The following is a 21156-nucleotide window of genomic DNA, read 5'->3' as shown; positions in this document are numbered from 1 at the left end:
AACAGCTGATTAAGCGAAGGTTCACAGAGGTTTCCAGTTACAGCCCGTTTACTGGATCGTCAGCATCTGTGTGTGGGCAGACAGTACAAATCCATCGCTGATGTAAAGCTATTTCTTGACTCTTGTTTGTTAAGGGCTGACATGTTGGATCTCGCGGCTATGATAAACCCCCATTTTAATAAATTGATCAGAAACAGTTATTAAAAGACACGTTGCACAATGAATAACCTGTCGAGTTTAGCTAGCAAAAGCTTGGTCCGTATCGACAGCAGAAGCCTCTTTGGATTTCACTTCTTTGGAATTCGGGTAATCCGGCTGCCTATGACTGGGCTCTGTGTGGCGCACCTGTGCAATGAGGACAGGTGGAACACTGCTTTCGGACCAACCACTCAAAGCTGCTCAGTCAGGAGGTATAAATAGGGCACTGTCTACATCTACAGCTAGATTTTAAGATTTTAGTGCAGGACTCAAAGAAGTGTGAGATAGTCTCACACATTTTTACCATCTTACAAACTGATTCATTTCACAGCCGCTCATGTGCAATACACCTTAACCCTTAATAAACAAAAGTACACCCTCTGCATCCGGATTTCATTGGCTGCCTGATCTGAAATCACAAAGATATGATCATAGTCTGTATGTGTAACAGTTTTGCAATGAATGACATGTCAATAATGCAGTCTAGTAAGGCCACGCCTCCTCATGCAGGTGCACAGGGAAATGTTGTAGTTATGATTAAAAAAGTCCTTCGTGTTACTTCACAATGTTTTCCAGACAATGAATAAGAGCACATAAAGTTATTCAAGCCTATGAAACCTTTCGAGGTGTTTTTATTTTATCTTTTTTATTTATTTGTTTATTTTTAGGTATGATGTGCTGAAAGTTTAAACAGAGGTTTGTTATGATTAGTCTCTCTTTTTTTGATTTTATTTTTTATACAAGTAGGAATGTATGCGAGTATATGACCAGCATACAATGCACACAGAACAAAGGATAAAGTAAACAAATTTGCACAGACAATTCTTTTCATCCCATGTCTGCCTACACCTGGGCAACAAAGAAGGTCATAAAACTTTGCGTTGGAATAAGAGGTAACCTCAGAGTCTCAGGGTTCAAATACAGTGTAACTTGGGGTGATGTTGCAAAGGTATGGTGACTGGCTATAGCACTGCACCTGTTTAAGCTGAATTTCTAAGACCAAACTTGAATATTAGATTTCAGATACTCTGTTGCATGTATTGGTATTCTGGTATAAGATAAATTTATTACCATAGACAGTTGGTATGGGAAGTTAAGTCAACCCAAAAGGCAGAGGAGCTACAGCGAGAAGTTAAAAAAATAGCTTCTCAGCCAACCGCCCTGCATCAGTTTGGAGAGACCTGCAGCACATCACCAGCTACTTGACTCCATCCCCCCACCCTGAGGAGAACCCCTGACTGGCTGACAACCTTAACACCTTCTACCGCAGATTTGAAAGACACCCATTCACACCTCCCATCCGCTCACCCTGACCTCCTACCCACACAAAAAGACTACCTGCAGCCTTCAACCATTCCCTCTGACCTAAGACAAATTCCAGGAGACTGTTTGTCAACTTCAGCTTGCCCTTCAATGCCGTAATCCCAGACATCTTCCACTGGAAGCACACCCAGCTTACTGTGTCCACCTCCACCTTTGAGTGGAGGCTTCCTGATGGACAAGCAGCAGCAGGCTGAGGCGCATCACAGCCCACACACCAATGACTCCATCAATGACAGGAGAGTTATCTGTGAAACTCCCAAAATTTACAGATGACACCACCATTATTGGTTGATCCAGAACAATGACGAGTCCACGTACAGACAAGAGGCGGACCAGCTGGTCCACTGCTGCAGTCAGAGCAACCTAGAGCTGAACCCAATCAAGACTGTGGAGATGACGGTGGATATTGGGCAGAAAACACCTCTGCTGATGCCACACATGCTGGATATAAACTGTTTAAACGGCTGCCTTCAGACAGATGCTGCAAACCACTGTTTACTAAAACCAGCTGCCACTGAGACAGTTTCTTTCCACAGGCTGTCACTCTGATGAACACTGTGAAATAACCCACTGTCACATCAGCCATATATCCATATGCACATATGGATATTACACTACTCAATTTAGCACTTATAGTTTGTACATATATATATATATATATATATATATATATATATATATATATATATATATATATATATATATATATATATATATATATATATATATATATATATATATGTATATACATAGATAGATAGATAGATAGATAGATATAGATATATGTATGTTGTAGAGTTTATCGAGACTAACTTGTTTTTTCTTAAGAAAAAACTTGCATGCAAAGAGTACAATGAATCAAAGTCAGATTCTTTGTTTGTCTGCACAAACTTGGCTGAATAAAAATTATTCACATCCTGATTATTCTATAAAGGTTCTGCAATCATGTGCACAAAATTTAGTTTTTTTCTTTGTTTTTGTTATTGTTTTTTCTCTCCCTGTGTTATTTAAAAAAAGAAAGAAAGGAAGAAAAAAGGCTGGTCAATACCGAATGTGAACATAGACAGAAAGTGTTCGGTCAAGTTTAAGGCTGGGGCTTTCAGTCTACTAACGTTCACTTTCCTCGGACCAGCCTTGCTCTTAATTGTGTAACACGATTTATAAAAAGCGCCCTGCTGACATCTAAGTTTATATGCTGGTGTTTAATAATGACATTTATTTGGCTTTTAATACCGGATTCAAGCCACTTGCACAAACTACCATCAGAGAGAACATTGTGTAAAACAGTCTTACATCATTTTCTGTTTCTCTGACTCATTTTATAGCCGCATTGAATCACGGGTAAGCTATGCAAAACAGCTAGAACCTTAATGGATCGATGGGCTGGTTATCCATCCATCCATTTCCTCTCGCTTATCCTGCTTATCCCACTTATGGGAGTGGGGCTGTAGCACACACAACCACACACATATACAGACAAAGACAAACATTTGTAGGCTACACGTTCACTGAAATATGCAATATGTGTAGTGGAACTGCCACAGTGAGCCACACCTGCTAATACAGGTCATGTCATGTGTGCCAGATAAACAGAAAGTAACTCTTTTCCCTCTTTTGTCTTATCTTATAGGAGGATTAAAGGAAAGGTGCTTTTGTGTCTATATTGTGCCAATATTGCCAATTACAGATGCAACATATATCTTGAGTTCAGTTCAGGCTGGTGGAGTAACGCAGGTGCACACTTCACTGCTGGCTTTGCCCCCCCCCAACACACAAAATCCCTAATTCATTTACACTTTTGAGCTGGGGGGAAAAGTTCAATTGCTAGAAAGTAAAAGTCTTTGCTTATCAAGATGAGTTCAGTTGTAAACATAGGGGAACAAAGAGAACGAATTGTGTTTTATTATTTCATGTCTGTATAATTTGTGAACAAACCTGAATTTTCTTAAGTTTTGTATTATTTTTTAATTTTTGTTGTTGTAATGCTGGTTTTAAAGTTTAAAATATAAACATTTTAGCATTTGGCCTGTGACAGATAAAGACATCACATACCTCTGACTATGAAAAGACTGGTCAGCATCAACAGGGAAAAGGTGAGGATGGGGATAAAGGCGAATTCTACGCATACTAGTACATCAGATTTCAGAGATTTTCTGTATTAGACTTTTCATACTGGGATTAGTGAGATACCTCGTGTTCCTCACTGTCGTCGGAACAACCGGTCGACCGGTAACGAGTTGCGGGTTATAAACAGGTCTCTGTCAACATGTCAGGTTACATACCGGTGCTTGCGAACTAATTTCCTCTGGATTTTCATATCAAACTCGAATAAGTTACACATCCCAACCTCAAAAAGAACACTGTGTGAAACAACGTTACAAAAATCACAATTTACCTGACGCATTTCAGAGTTCGCACCGAATTATGGGTGAATATAATGACGTTACACTGGCCGCTGCTGTGGGACTACACTGTAAAATGTAATATTGTGTTTAATTAAAAATATTAAATAGGCTGAACTCAATTTTTATCAATTTGTTATTAGAACTCAATTTAAATAAGTTACCAGTACTTTTTATGCAAAAACGCTGATAAACTCCATTTATTTGAGTTGTCTTAACTTAGAAAAACTAAGTAAGCTGGAAGTTTTGCTTCTCAGTGCGGAAGGATGAAAGATGTGGTTTGAAAATGCCACGTGACTACCGTCCTCCTCCCTCTCGGATCAGTCCGCATGTTCACGGTGCATTTTCTATGGAATATGTTGAGCAAACCTGGTGAAGCGTCAGCTCAAGATATTATTGTTGTCATTGCTGTGGATCTTTACCTGATACACTGACTTGGTGAGTAAATGTTTACTCTTATTCAAACTGATTTTGTGGCTTCTCTTAGTTTAGCACCAGGTTTAAAATCTTGCTAGCTAGTTAGTGTTAGCCTAGCGTTGCTGCTGCCGCTGGGCTCATGTTACTTAAAAATTAACACCACAGCCTTAAAAACCTTACATAAAACTATGTGGTGAAATTTTCTGTTGATTGTTTGAAATAAATAAGTGAGATAAGAGCCCAGACAAAATTCTTGGGGTGCAGCCGTTAGGGGTGGGGTAGGTGTGGGATGTGGGGGTGGATAACAGAGCTCTCCGAAAGCGTGGAAGCACTTTTGCAAATATGTGATATTTTGATAAATTGAGTAGATATTTGAGCATTACACAGCTACATTCTCGCCTGAAAATATCTTAAAAGGTTATTTTGTGACCCAGAAAGGGTAGTCTGGGGAAAAGGAGGATCGCATTTGTCGGCTGCGGTTGTCGGAGCCTGTGCGTACTTGTAAGCGCGGCAATGGCGGAGGAGCGCCGCTGAAAAACTTATTATTTTCTGGGTCACAAAATAAACTTTTAAGATATTTTCAGGCGACAGTGTAGCTATTTAATGCTCAAATATCTGCTCGATTTATCAAGACATCACATATTTGCAAAAATGCTCCGACGTTTTCGGAGACGTCCATTTTTTTTCATGCTTTGTGGCAGCTTTAGAACATCTGTGGCATCTATTAATGTCAAATCTAGCCTTTATTTAACAACATGAGCAAACTCTATGTTACAATGATTGCACAGCCATTAAGGATCAAATCAGTTTCTGAAAAATGTTCTGTTTTTCTCCCTCTGCTTGCTTCTTACTGTCTTTGAGGCTCGGGACCAGCACTCCTGCTGTTGGACAGAAAGACATCAGTAAGTATTTTGGTTTTCCAACATATTAGCAACTGTCAGTGACATTTATATTAATCAGGCTGAACTTTAATCATACTTTAGATCAGCCTGTTTTATTTATTGTTTTATTTGTGCTTTGGTTTGGGAAGTTTACTGATCTTTTCCTGTCTTCTGTTATTAGACTTGAGATATGACTGCACTATGCTGTTGCTGGTGACCACAGTTAATTCTACAAGACATGCTGTGTAAGTAAACAAACAACAACAGTTTGGTCTGCATTTCTTGAAAGATCACATCCCCAAACTTAGTTTAGAGGGTCCACACTGTATATAGTGAAGTCTGCAAGTTTTCTAACAGCAAAATCTGTTTTGTGCCCAAAATCATTTTGCACATCATTAGAATGAAAGTTATTGGCCATGTTTGCATAGCCCTTTTTTAAAATGATGCTTTCATGACATTATTGTGTGTTGCGTGGTGGTCAGGGCTATCCAGACTAACAATTTGGGACATTGAATGTCACCTCTCCGGTGGGAGGGAGCCTGAGATCGTCTAAATTGGAGTCTGTTTTATACCAAATGCAGAAAAAAATGTTTTAAGAAAGCAATTAAGTTCATGTTCCAAAAATATGATTGTTTGCTTGCAGGACAACAGGAGAGATGAGTCCTCCGTCACAGATGGTGTGGTCAGTGAAGATGGTCGCCTGCAGGTTCAAGCTCATTGCATCTCCAACCCACATCCACTGCCACTGTACTTAAGGGAAGTTAAAGACTTTCTTCTGCACCTACATTTGGATCACCTCGATCCATGACAGTCATTCAGGCAGTAATGCCTGGACTGGAAACAAGCATCCTTAAAACATTACAACATTCCAGCTCATGTGTTGGAATGAAAAACAAATGTGTTGTTTAAATTAGAGGCTGCACTTGTGACAGAACAACAAATATTTTATTTTGATTATATAAGTAATGTAAGTACAAAACAAACTTGTGTTAGGCCTAAACTTATTTTCAGAATAATTACATCTGAGACTTTGTTTCATTGTAAGATTATAACAGTGATGGCAATATAATTGTTTGTTGTTCAGCAGAACAGTGTCCAGTATGTTGGCTGTTATACTTTGTTGTGTTTGAAAATAAAAGTTGGGCTCATTTTAACATCATTACAAAAATTGTTGTTAATTATTTTTAATCATATTCAGGTTACCACAAATTGTTTTTTCATTTAGTTGAACTTAACATGTTTGTCAGTAGGTAAACAATTAGTATTGTACAGTCAGAAATATCAAGTTCTTGTTAATACTGCAGACTTGCAATGTATAAGTTGTCCTAACAGTCATCTTAAGTAAGCTTTACTTAGTTTTTTTGAGGCAACGAGTTTCCATAATTTTTTTGAGTTCTGGGAACTAATTAGATTTTACAGTGTATAAACCAAGGAAGCTGCCATGCTGCTCACGCTACGCCCACCTTATTCAGGTGTGTAGGCACCTACACACCTTTTATTTTTACTTATTTTTTGCTTGCTGTAAAATTATACACGTCTTTTTAATAAAGGTGATTTAATTTCCGATTTTCATAAAAACGTGAAACTAAAAGTGTCACCGATAGCTCGGTAACAAGAGGTTCACAATGACTATTACAGTTGGCCACGGTATATGTAATGGTGGACCAGCAGGTAAACAGAAGATGTTGGATTTTTGTTTTAGTTTTAGTTTTTTGCTTTTATGTGGCTCAAACAGAAACATCAGACCAAATGTTTGCCACTTTTGTTAGTGTGTCAGGTAGGGATGCACCGATCCCGATACTGGTATCGGGTATCGGTGCCGATACTGTAAAATGTGTGCGTACTCGTACTCGTAAAAGTCAACCGATACCATGAACCGATACTAATGTAGCCCGGATGGGAATTTGGTAGTAGATACTCATAATTCCCATGGACTTGAACGCCACATAAGGTGTTCACAGTTCACAGAAGAGAACGGCATGGAGAGATGCACGAGGTTAGCTGAACCAAAGTGAGAGACTCGGCTAGTTTTACTGAGGTTAACTTGCACAAAAGAGTGTGTGACTAGAAAGCTAACCGTGTGAGAGCTTCGCAACAGAGTGTGGGTGAAGTGACTTTTTGTTTCAACGGTCGCACCACCGTCCGTGGAAAACTGTGTTTCCAGCCATGACCGCCGAGGCTAAAGGCTAGCCGGACTGCTTGGCTGCGCCACGGAGGCAGCTGCTATGGACTGTCGGAGAGCTGGACAGTGACGGGCTAACGCGCTGTAGCAGAGACAGCATCGGGTCCGCAGGGAGTGGATTTAGTGTGGGACTGGTGAACGGCGACCTACCGAGCAACGGAACTGTAAGTCAGACTTTTGTGCTCTTACTGGGAGAAGAGGATTTTTCTCCATCGTCCGGCGTGAGCAGCAAACAGGCCTGCAACAAGTGTGAATGTGAGTGTGTGTGGCGCCCATGTGTGAATATTGTATGTTTAGTGGATTTATATAACGTGTTTTGGAGTGTATATTAGTGAGTCACTTACCAAAAGGTGATAACATAAGTTGGGTTGTTTAATATAATTTGAAAGGGAATTATTTCATTTATACAGTGTATTTCATTTGGTTAAGGAATTGGAATATCATTTGAGTTTAAAAAAGGGATGTGTTGTACAGTATTTGTCTCTGCCCTTACGTTCAGTAAACGTTTCGTTTGTGTTAAAGAGTTGTGTGGGGTCGTTTCTTTACTACCGGTTAAGTTTAACTTGTGTGTGGCAGAAGTATCGGCTTTTGTACTCGGTATCGGCAAGTACTCAGATCCAAGTATCGGTATCGGATCGGTTTGAAAAAATTGGTATCGTTGCATCCCTAGTGTCAGGTGAACCTCTGTAGCCTTAGTTATAAAATTATACAATGCACTGCTACACTGGTACCTTTAAACCAAAGTCCCCTCACCCCCATTTTCACATTTTTTCACCTTAATAAACGTCTTTGAAACGTCATCCGTTTTCATAGAATCGTCAATCAAATCTTAGTGAAAATTGCTAGAAAGTTTTGCTGACTTTCAAAATAAAAAATACACAAAATGAAAAGAAGGCCGCTAACTTGTGGAGCGCGCCGGTCACCCGGGCCGCTGCGACTGCTCGCGCCACCATCTTAATTAAAATGACTAAAAATGACTAAAACAAAAAGCATCTAATTGTGGCTTAGTGAGAGTTAAAGACATCATTTGAAACCAGCCAAGTCTAGTCTATTATTAATAAGAAAAGGCTGGTCAATACCAACAGCGTTGAACGTGAGTCAGAGACACATGAGCAATGTTTCGTTCATTTCATTGTCAGTTAATTTTCGTTTGGGTTTAACAGTTGTGTGACTGAACACGTTTCAACGATATTTAAGCTGCTGTCAACGTGAGACACGACGTGTTCATCACTGTGTGCGGACCAACCGTAAAACCTAGGCGATCACGGGCTATTAATAGGTCTCTGTAAACATTTCAGGTTACATACGGGTGTTCACGAACTAGAGTTCCATGGGTTTTTATATCAAACTCGAATAAGTTACATGTCGCAACATCAAAAAGAACACTGTGTGAAACAGTCTTACAAAAATCCCAATTTACCTGACGAATTTCAGAGCACACACTGAATCATGGGTAAATATGCACTCCGTAGAGCCAATCAAATTGCACTGGCTGCTGCTAGAGGACGAAAAACCAAGGAAGCTGCGACACTGCTCAAGTCAAGACACGCCTACCTAATACAGGGGTGTAGACAGGAAATTCAGACTACTATACACTTGGTAGTGGTGATTATAAATTCCATCCATCCATCCATCCTCATCCGCTTTATCCGAGATCGGGTCGCGGGGGCAGCAGCCTAAGCAGAGAAGCCCAGACCTCCCTCTCCCCAGCCACACAGAATTTATCCTTCTAAAGATGATCTTCAAAGCAAATTCAAATTAGACATTGATACAAGCTGTAGCTTTTGTAAAACTTCCAAGGAATCTACTATACATCTTTTTTGGTTTTGTAACCTTGTACAAGATTTTTGGCAGAATTTATGTGTTTTTATTTCAGAAAATATATTTAAAGGATTTGTACTGTTTTGGAAATATGTTTTGTTTGGTCTGCACAAAAACCAAAAACAATTCAACTTTGATAACAGATATATGATTAATTTGTTAATTTTAATGGCTAAATTTCATATTCACAAGTCCAAATGTTTAGGAAGACATCCCTCTTTTTATGTATTCTCCTTTGAACTTGTACAGTATCTTAACTCAATTAAGAACTCCACTAACCCAAAAGCTATAAAAACTATTGGTGTTTGTGAAAAAATCAAGATCTTTCAATCACTTTATTCTTTGGCTTGATCAGTTACTTTCCCCCTAGCATATTTATATTGTTGTTTCTGAATACTGTTCTTGTATTTGTTTATCTATGCATACAATTCTTTTGTAAGTTCAACACCATTATTGTGGTACTGTTTGATTCCATTCTGTATTGTACTGATGTTTAAATAAAGGTTTGAAAAAAAAAATAAAATAAAAAAATAAAAATAAAAAAAACTTGGTAGTGGTGAACAAGTCTTCTGTTATTTCTGGTTAATGTCCATCAGATGAAATGTTGGGCAGGTTTGTTGGACTGTGTCAGGTGAATCTCCTAAGTACCTACTTTTTAAATTCAATCGCACTGCTCCCCCTAGTGGTGGCAGGTTTTCCCAACTAAATCATACAGTATGACTTTCACACAATTTATGCATGGAGCAACATACAAAAAATGTTTTTATAAGTTAATGTCGCTAAATGTTTACAGTTTTGAATTTTTAAAGCAAATCTAAAATTATCGGGCGTCAATTGGTGATATAAAGATAACGTTCAGCGAAGCTGTTGTATTGCTACTGTTAGAAAAAGTTGGTCAATACCGAAAGTGAGGGTAAGTGTAAGAAGTTTTGGGCGTTTTGCTGAGTCCCCACTTTCAACGGACCAACCATGCTAAACATGGACGTAGACCTGCTATATAGCGCCTATTCGACGTATAAATCTATATACCGGTAGTTATTTTTTTTTTCCATGCTGTTTCTGGCTGTTAATGCTAGACTCAAACACTTCTAATATACTAACATGAAAAATAACAATGTATGAAACAAAGTTTACTGTCACTTGTAGTAATTTTACACCCGCAATGACTCATGGGAAACCTGACTGTGCACTGTCTGTACCAACCTCAATACGTCATTATTAAATGAAACTGAGAAAGAGTTGTCAATTGAACTTGTTTTTATCTTTATAGCAACATTTGATTGACAAAACGCTGGTGAAGTTTTTACACTCTCTTTCAAAGTCTGTCCGTTTGGGTTCACACATTATATCGTTGGAAACGCGGTATAAAACGTTCAATGCACGAAATGGTTAATCGTGTGACCTGATTAAAAAGAAAAAAAGCTGATCAATATCTGGCGGTATTGGCCGAAACCAATGACTGCATGTACAGCCACTAATTTCTTGAAGCTTTGTTTGTTTGTTTGTTTGTCTGTCTGTCTGTCTGTCTCAATTTTCAATTTTCAATTTTCAATTTTCAAAGAATTTTATTGTTCAAAAACAAAATTACATCAATTCACTCATAACATAAACCATCAAGATACAAAAGGCCCAAATGTGGAAACCCACAAAGGGTTGCCACATTTCGTGGAAACCACTTCCACCCTTTGTGGAAATGGTGCTACATTTCTGTCTGCTTGTTTGTTTGTTTGTTTGTCGTAGTACCACCTTCGGACCAACCATTCACGCCGAGCCTGTTACCAGTAAATATACGTCGCGTGCCACATACCCACTTACATGATGGTGTTCAAACGCAAGTCTTCTTTTACTTTTAAACCTATAGTTAGGTGATTAGCGTAGCGTGATATCAATGGGACCATTGGGTCAAACAGTTTCACAAACTTTAGGGTTTCTGAGAGCCATTTCCCAATCGCAATGAACCACAGGTGATCTATGCAGAATAGACGCTCTTCATAGGCTGTGACGATCACATGCGTTACTTACACTGGCAGGTTAGAGCCAGTGTAAATGTTCCACCAAATGTGTGTCGTCTTGCTTTTCTACAAATTATATCCCCCCCCCCCCCATGTTTAAAATTTGCATCCTGTGGACTATATAACTCACGGCTCTTTTTTATTTGGTTTTCCTAAGATAGAAAAGCAATCTTGATGGGTGTATCAACTCAAACTGCAGATGCACGGACAATTGAATAAATAATCAACCAGATTAGACATCTTGTTTCAGTACTGCATCTCGGCAGACTGTGTGACAGTAACCTTGGCTGCCACATGGCGGCACTCAAACTCCATGCCCCTAAACCTGGATCCATTTGGGAATTCACATGCAGTTGGGCAGTGAAGGTAAGCCGGCAACTGACTAGAATAAAATAAAGTTGCCTTAGTAGAAAATATTGTTACATTTGTGAGACAATTTTTTTGATTGTAGCTGTCATGTAATAAACGCAAACACGTTGACGCGGTTGAGCTTCACCTTCTGAACATCATAGAAATCCACAAGGAGAACCTCAAACGCGTAAACAAGATCGCGATTCACATTTGGCGCCACATGGTGACCCACGGAGCGAATGATGACTGTGCTCTTTGTGGGTCTTCGGGCGGAAGTGCCACATCCCACTGTCTTCGGACCAACCACGTCCTTTAAGAGAGTCAGACTTATAAATAGGGCGCTGTTGTCACACACAGTTACATATGGGTGTGTGGAAAAAAAGTGAGGGCAGAGGAGTTGCATTTTAATACGGAAGTTGAATAAATCACGGATAGTATATCACAGAGAACTTTCCGCCAAGCACTCTTACAAACCTTGCTATCTGGCTGACTCATTTAATGTCCGCATTGAATCATGGGAAAGCAATCCAAATCAGCTAGACCCTTGCCTCCACTTATATTTCTGTGCCGAGAGTACCTGGACGAGCTAATGTGAAAGCACAAACATGTGAGCACAGTGTGTGTGTAATAGTTTGTAGGCCACAGATATTTTATACACATTGGACGGTGTAGTGTAATATGGCTCAGTGAGGAGCTGAGGTGGAGCCACGCCCCCTTGAGCCAGGTATGTAGGCAGGTGTATCCAGAAAAAAAATTCATTTTTAAGTAGTTTCTTACAAATCTCAGACACGTCTTTCTGCGTTATGATACTTGACTATTTTTTTTGTGTGTGTCATTATATCAAAATATTTATTATTAATATTGTGTCAGGTGGATTAGGGGAGTGTGCTTTACTTAGTAAGGCCTTGCATCTATGAACTGGAACAGATTTCCTGAGCTTAGTTTAAGTTGGTGGAGTAAGGTAGGTGCATCCCTGATTCTGAGCTGGCTGTGTGGATTTCACCTGTCTGTACTGTAACTGTAACATAGGACAAATGAGAGTGCAGACACATATGATGTTTATTCCAGGACTTTCACACAGGTAATAATACATTTCAGCTGAACTTAAATAAAGACTTCTTGTCTTTACTGTGTGTGATTCTTTATCCCAGTGATCTGTGGCAGGTTGCACTACAGCACAGTTTGAAATATTGCTGGTGGAAACCTGTAAAATGCTCCAGCTTCACTGTTCTCATAGAAAGGAATTCCTCAAGACATAAACAACACAAATGATTATATTTATTATATATTCTTTTTTTATTATTCATATGAAAATACAAAATTAAGATACATGCAATGGTACTGTCATAAATACAGTAAAATCAACATAAAAATCAATTATATAAAAATACTGGATGAATTAAAACACATGAAAGCTTCCTCTGTGACAACTCTGGTAACAATATGCTTGGCACGTCATGTCGAAACAGACAATATTCCACTTAAAAGATATTTCAAAGCAAAGAAACCAAATATACATTGTATCACATATGTATAAAGTTTGGTCAGCACACAAAAACACAGGAGGCAAGATTATAAATGCAGATATCAGCGGACAGAAATATGCCAATGCAGCGTGGAGTATACACATACGCATGAAGCAGCATTAGTGATCATAGTGGAATAGTCATAAAAAAATAAAACACATTAAATTAGTGGTAATAAATGCAATGTAATGAAATATAGTGGACTAGAGCAGCAGCACAGTAATCAGTCACCTTAGGACAAATAACTAAATAATCACTGCTATGCAGATGACATTCAGTTGTATATCTCCTTTAAGCCCCAAGATGTTTCCAAACTACTGATTTTGCATAGGTGCTTAGATTCCAGTAGGGGACTGATGGCTGATAACTTTCTTCAGCTAAATGAGGAGAAAACTGAAGTCCTTGTTTGTGCTCCCAAAAAATTGGTACCTTTGGTTATGGAAAACTTAGGCCCTCTCACTACATTTGCCAAACCTTCTATCAGGAACCTTGGTGTAACTTTTGACTCAGCTCTGACTTTGGACACTCATGCTAATTTATTGGTTCGCTCCTGTTTTTATCATTTAAAAAATATTGCTAAGCTGAGTCCCATTGTTTCACGCTCAAAACTAGAAATGGTCATCCATGCATTTGTCTCATCTCATTTGGATTATTGCAATTCTTTGTTCACTTGTTTAAGTAAAGCCTCTGTGGATCATTTGCAAGTTGTTCAGAATGCTGCCGCAAAGCTTCTGACCAGATCTTCTAAATACTCCCATATTACACCCCTGCTGATCTAGTTGCGCTGGCTCCCTATAAAATTCAGAATCCATTTCAAGATTTTGACTTTGACATTCAGGGCTTCCTCTGGATTTTCATATCAAACTCGAATAAGTTACATATCCCAATATTTAAAAGGACACTGTGTGAAACAACCTTAAAAATTTCACAATTTACCTGACGCATTTCAGAGCACGCACTGAATCATGGGTAAATATAATGACGTTACACTGGCCACTGCTGGTCACGCCACGCCCACCCTCAGGTGTGTAGGCAGGAAATCCAGCCACGGATGTATTTTCGACCTTTTCTTCTTTCTTTCTTTTATTTTTGTTTTGCTTTCTGTAAAATGATACAATTTCTTTTTGATAAAGGTTATTTAAATTCCCATTTTCATAACAACATGTGAAATTAAATCACCGATTGATCACCGATAGCTCGGTAACAAAAGGTTACCGGGGGGGAGAAATCAAACAGAACCATCAGACGAAAAGTTTGTGAGGCTTGTCAGAGTGTGTCAGGTGAACCTCTGTAGCCTTGCTTATAAAACGATACAATGCACTGCTCCTTTAAAACGAAAGTCCTGCTATATAAAAGTTTGCTTACTTAGCCTGAAAATGTTTAAAAACTCTTTAATAAATACCTGCACCCACCTAACCTTGAAATCAAATTAACCACCCGAATCCGACCACAAAGCCTTAACCGTACTCGTGATTGTTATTATTTTCCAATTCTGTAAGTCAGTTTTACACTCTTGAGTTGCAGTTGTTTGCCTGTCGAGGTGAGTTTGGGCGTAAACATCGGGGAGCAAAGACTGAATTGCATTTTAGTTTTTAATGTTTGTAAAATTTGGCAACAAACTGATATTTTTGCAATAAATTTTGCCTCCATGTCTATTATGTTGTGATGTGTAACATCCCCGCCTCCAACACCTGCTTATGAGTTCACCTGGTTAAATGACTAATACAAAAAGCATCTAAGTGTGGCACAGTGACAGCTAAAGACAGCATTTGTTCTCTGAAACCAGCGAAGTCTAGTCTATTATTAAGAAAAGGCTGGTCTATACCAACAGCGTTGAACGTGAGTCAGACATACGCGAGTTTTCGTTCATTTCATTGTCAGGTACATCAAAAAGAGCACTGTGTGAAACAAATATCACAATTTACCTGACGCATTTCAGGACCCGCACTGAATCATGGGTACATATGCGCACCATAGAGCTATTCACATTGCACTGGCCGCTGCTATAGGACGATAAACCAAGGAAGCTGCGATGCTGGTCAGGTCAAGCCACGCCCACCTAATACAGGTGTGTAGGTAGGAGATTCAGGAGACTTGTTATCGGTGGTCTAGCAAGTGAACAAAAAGCTCTGTTATTTTTGGTTTATGTGCATCAAACAGAATCGGATCAATTATTTGTTATGCTGTGCCAGGTGAACCTCTGTAGTCTTTGTTACTCAATGATACAATGCACAGCTACCACCTCTGGTATCTTTGTATCAAAGTAAACCTACAAATTTTGCTGACTTATTTTATATCCACATTGAATCACATGGAATGGGAAAGCTGCATAAAGCATTGAGCCTAATATATAAGAAGAAAACCTGGATTACGTAATCTGACATTACAAATGAAGCACCACAGATATAGTAGATTGTCTACTATACACTTGGTAGTGGTGATCTGTCAGGTGAACAAGTCTTCTGTTATTTCTGGTTAATGTCCATCAGATGAAATGTTGGGGAGGTTTGTTGGACTGTGTCAGGTGAAACTCTTAAATACCTACTTTCTAAATTCAACAGCACTGCTCCCTCTAGTGGTGGCAGGTTTTCCCAACTAGATCATACAGTATGACTTTCACATAATTTATGCAAATAGGACCATCGAGCAACATACAAAAATGTTTCTATAAGTTAATGTCGCTAAATGTTTACAGCTTTGAATTTTTAAAGCAAATCAAAAATTCTTAGGCGTCAGTTGGTGATTTAATGATACATTATTTTCATGTTCAGAGAAGTTGTTGTATTGTTACTGTTAATACAATAGAAAAAGTTAGTCAATACCGAAAGTAAGGTAGCAGACCTGTTATAAACAGCGCCTCTTCGACGTATAAATCTATATACCGGCAGTTAATTTTTCGTCCATGCTGTTTCTGGCTGTTAATGCTAGACTCAAACACTTCTCATATACTAACATGAAAAATAATAATGTATGAAACAAAGTTTACAGTTACTTATGGTAATTATACACCCGCAATGACTCATGGAAAACTTGACACTGTCCTGTCTATGACACGGAAGTCAACCTCAATGCGCAATTATTAAATAAAACTCAGAGAAAGAGTTGTGAACTGAACTTGTTTTTATCTTTACAGCAACATTTGATTGACAGACCATGATTGACGTTTTTACACTCTTTCAAAGTCTGTCCATTTGGATTCACACATTATATCGTTGGAAACTTCCAATGCACGAACGGGTTAATTGTGTGACCTGATATGATATGTGTTTTTGTGAAAACACAAAAGTTGGTCAATATCTGGCGGTATTGGCCGAAACCAATGACTGCACACAACTGTACAGCCACCAATTTTTGTGAGAAAGGGTTGGGTTGGTTGGTTTGTTTGTTTGTTTGTTTGAGCTTGTCCTAGTACCGCCTTCGGACCAACCACAAATACATCGCCAGTAAAGAGTATAAATACGTCGCGTACCACATATCCGCTTACATGATGGTGTTCAAACGCAAGTCTTCTCTGACTTTTAAACCTATAGTTAAGTGATTTGCGTAGCGTGATATCGATGACACCATTGGGTTAAAAAGTTTCACAAACTTTGCAGTTACTGAGGGCCATTTCCCACTTGCAATGAACCACGGGTAACCTATGCAGAATAGACGCTCTTGATAGGCTGTGACCATCACATGCGTTACTTAAACTGGCAGGTCAGAGCCAGCCCGTTTAAAATATCGTTCCTGTGGACTATATAACTCACGGGTCTTTTTCATTTGGTTTTACTAAGATAGAAAAGCAATCTTGATGGGTATATCAACTCAAACTGCAGATATACGGACAATTTAATAAATAATCCACCAGATTAGCCGCCTTGTTTTAGATTTGACCAGTACTGCATTTAGGCAGACTGTGTAACAGTACAACCCGGAACGTTTGGGAATTCAAATCAGCTTGAAGTCAATTACAGTGAGTCAGTGAAGGTAAACTGAAAGCTGACTACAATAAAATAAAGTTGCCTTAGTAGAAAAAATTGTTACATTTGCGAGACAAAGTTTTTAATTGTAGCTGTCATGTAATAAACGTAACTGTTCACTGGCCGGTATATTATCATTTTAGCCTGTCACCAGTAAAAGGCTGATCAATACTGACAGTGGCGAGACAAACAGGGAGCGCAGCCATCATTCGCTCGGTGGGGCACAAGGTGGCCCGGATGTGAGTCGCAAACACGTTAACGTGGTTGAGATTCACCTTCTGAACATCACAGAAATCCACAACGAGAGCCTCAAACGCGTAAACAAGTTCGCGATTCACATTTGGCGGCACATAGTGACCCACGGAGCGAATAATAGCTGCGCTCACTGGTTGGCTCTGGGCGGAAGTGCCACGTCCCACTGTCTTCGGACCAACCGCAAAACAGCCGGTGTGAGACTTATAAATAGGGCGGTGTTGTCACATACAGTTATATACTGGTGTATGTAAAAAGCGAGGGCAGAGGAGTTGTATATTAATACGGAGGTTGAATAAATCACGAATACTGTATCACAGACAACTTTCCGCTAAGCACTTTTACAAACCTTGCTATCTGTCTGACTTATTTCATGTCCGCATTGAATCATGGGTAACATATTCAAATCGACTATACCCTTGCCTCCACTTATATTTCTGTGCCGAGAGTACCTGGATGAGCTAATGTGAAAGCACAAACATGTGAGCACAGTGTGTGTGTAATAGTTTGTAGGCCACAGATATTTTATACACGTTGAACGGTGTAGTGTAACATGGCACAGTGAGGAGCTGAAGTGGAGCCACGCCCCCTTGAGCCAGGTATGTAGGCAGGTGTATCCACAAAAAAAATCAGTCAATTTTTAAGCAGTTAGGTTTGTTACAAATTTCAGACACGTCTTTCTGCTGCATGATATTTGACTATTTTTTTTTAAATATTTCAAAATATTTATTATTAATATTGTGTCAGGTGGATTAGGGGAGTGTGCTTTACTTAGTAAGGCCTTGTATCTGTAGGATGAACTGGAACAGATTTCCTGTGCTTAGTTTAAGTTGGTGGAGTAAGGTAGGTGCATCCCTGATTCTGGGCTGGCTGTGTGGATTTCACCTGTCTGTACTGTAACTGTAACATAGGACAAATGAGAGTGCAGACACATATGATGTTTATTCCAGGACTTTCACACAGGTAATAATACATTTTAGCTGATCTTTAAAAATAAAGACTTCTTGTCTTTACTGTGTGTGATTCTTTATCCCAGTGATCTGTGGCAGGTTGCACTACAGCACAGTTTGAAATATTGCTGGTGGAAACCTGTAAAATGCTCCAGCTTCACTGTTCTCATAGAAAGGAATTCCTCAAGACACAAACAACACAAATGATTATATTTATTATATATTCTTTTTTATTATTCATATGAAAATACAAAATTAAGATACATGCAATTGTACTGGCATAAATACAGTAAAATCAACATAAAAAAACAATTATATAAAAATACTGGATGAATTAAAACACATGAAAGCTTCCTCTGTGACAACTCCATTAGTTTGGTAACAATATGCTTGGCACGTCATGTCGAAACAGACAATATTCCACTTAAAAGATATTTCAAAGCAAAGAAACCAAATATACATTGTATCACATATGTATAAAGTTTGGTCAGCACACAAAAACACAGGAGGCAAGATAATAAATGCAGATATCAGCGGACAGAAATATGCCAATGCAGCGTGGAGTATACACATATGCATAAAGCAGAATTAGTGATCATAGTGGAATAGTCATTAAAAAAATAAAACACATTAAATTAGTGGTAATAAATGCAATGTAATGAAATGTAGTGGACTAAAGCAGCAGCACAGTAATCAGTCACTTTAGGACAAATAAATGTGTGTACCATAGATTTTGTCTGCTTGACATCTAACAATAAAACTTCATCCTGCTGAAGTTCTTCCTTAAAAAACCATCCAGGACCACAATTCCACACTAGCGTACTTTCTCACCACTTTGGCATTTTGTATGTAGATGCATGTAGTGCTAAACAAATTAGTTAAAATGTGATTAAAAGGCACAAACAAACATCTTTAGTTGACAATGGATCATAGAAGTCATAACCTTTAAGAAATTAGCAGGCAAAATGTACAAATACGTTGGTGTTTTATTAACACGTTAGCAAAGTCAGCTCTGGTTTAACTAACTTCTTACTTATGTTAAAAAAAAACAGAACAAAAAACTTTATTTTTCTCTGAAGACAGTTAAACTGTTAAACTGTCTGATATCTGCCTGCAATTTCACATGAGAGCTCTGTAACACAACATGAAGTGCTATCTGCACTTCATGCACTGTGTTAAATGCACATAATCTTCATCCAGGAGGAAAATAAGGAGCTGATACTTTTGTCTTCAAAACCCACAAAGGACTGCAGCATTTAAACAAGCGAGGCCCGTACATCTGCTTCACTACACCATGAACTGAGTGTATCCCTCAGCGCCTGTGACGATCACATCCATCCAGATCCTCATGGCTTCGGGAGAGGGAGCAACCATGTAGTAGACCCTATCGTGAGTCTTTACGCTGAAGGTCAGGGAGGGGTTTGGGCTCTGAAGGAGGGAGAGAGAATGAATTGTGAATAAAGAAGAATGAGTTATGATGCACTTTTTGTATCAGTGCTGGAGAATGCATACCTTGTGTGCATTCTTCAAGTGATCGTAGTATACTTCTTCAATAGCTTGGAAGTAAATGACTCCTTTCAACTTGACTTTGTGCTTGTCTGGAGAGAACATATGAGTACATGCCAAATTATAAGAAATACAAAACTTTAACGTTTATTTGTTGATTCTATCTACATACACAGTTTTTTAATTGTTTTTAATCAGACTTTGCTGTGTGTGGTTGCAAGTGTCCCTACCTGCGTAATAGGATAGTGTGCGTCTGTTGTGGCAAACCAGCGTTTCTTCCATGTTTTGATTTTGATTTTAAAGCAAATCTTAAATTATTAGGCGTCAATTGGTGCTAATAAGATAATGTTCAGAAAAGCTGTTGTATTGCTACTGCTAACATAATAGAAAAAGTTAGTCAATACCAAAAGTGAGGGTAAGTTAAGAAGTCTTGGAAGTTTTCTTCACTTTCATCGGAACCATCTGGAACAATGGCGCAGACCTGAAATAGCGCCTCTTCGACGTACAAATCTATATACCGTTTTGTTTGTTTGTTTGTTTTGTTTTGTTGCTTTTACGTGGATCAAACAGAATCATCAAACCAAAAGGTTGTCAGGTTTGTCAAAGTGTGTCAGGTGAACCTCTGTAGCCTTGGTTATAAAATGATACGATGCACTGCTACCTTAAAACCAAGGTCCTGTTATAAAAATGTGCTTACTTAGCCTGAAAATTTTTAAAAACTTGTTTAAAATTTTCCAGGCTAAATTAACTAAAAACTAGTTAATTTTTCGTCAATGCTGTTTCTGGCTGTTATTGCTAGACTCAAACACTTCTCATATACTATCATGAAAAATAACAATGTATGAAAGAAAGTTTGCATTCACTTGTAGTAATTTTACACCCGCAATGACTCATGGGAAACCTGACTGTGCACTATCTTGTCTGTGACACGGAAATCAACCTCAATGCGTCATTACTAAATAAAACTCTGAGAAAGAATTGTGAACTGAATTTGTTTTTATCTTTATAGCAACATTTGATTGACAAAACGCTGATGAAGTTTTTACACTCTCTTTCAAAGTCTGTCCGTTTGGGTTCACACATTATATCGTTGGAAACGCGGTATAAAACGTTCAATGCACGAAATGGTTAATTGTGTGACCTGAGAAAGAAAAGCTAGTCAATATCTGGTGGACTTGACTGAACTGCAGAGTTTTGTGAGAAAGGGTTTGTTTGTCTGTTTGTACCACCTTCGGACCAGCCATTTCCACAGTGACTGGAACCAGTATAAATACATCACGTAGCACATACCCGCTTATATGATGGTTTTTAAACGCAAGTCTTCTTTGACTTTTAAACCTATCATTAGGTGATTGGCGTAGCGTGATATCAAT

The 21156-nt window shown here is 38.7% G+C and overlaps 1 protein-coding gene across 1 annotated transcript; it reads right to left on the bottom strand.

Annotated features, from left to right (window-relative positions):
* Positions 1–19528: 19528 nt before the first annotated feature.
* LOC120441810 (pleckstrin homology-like domain family B member 1) lies at positions 19529–19908 on the bottom strand. Its single transcript, XM_039617238.1, has 2 exons — positions 19790–19908; positions 19529–19705 (listed from the first exon to the last, which is right to left on the bottom strand). The coding sequence occupies exons 1-2, from the start codon at positions 19886–19888 to the stop codon at positions 19565–19567; spliced, it is 240 nt and encodes a 79-aa protein (XP_039473172.1). The 5' UTR covers positions 19889–19908; the 3' UTR covers positions 19529–19564.
* Positions 19909–21156: the final 1248 nt, after the last annotated feature.

This window comes from Oreochromis aureus, linkage group 9 (genome assembly GCF_013358895.1).
Source record: "Oreochromis aureus strain Israel breed Guangdong linkage group 9, ZZ_aureus, whole genome shotgun sequence".
Lineage (NCBI taxonomy): Eukaryota > Metazoa > Chordata > Actinopteri > Cichliformes > Cichlidae > Oreochromis > Oreochromis aureus.
Note: the sequence above shows the minus strand (reverse complement) of the source record. Positions and strands in the feature narration are given on the sequence as shown.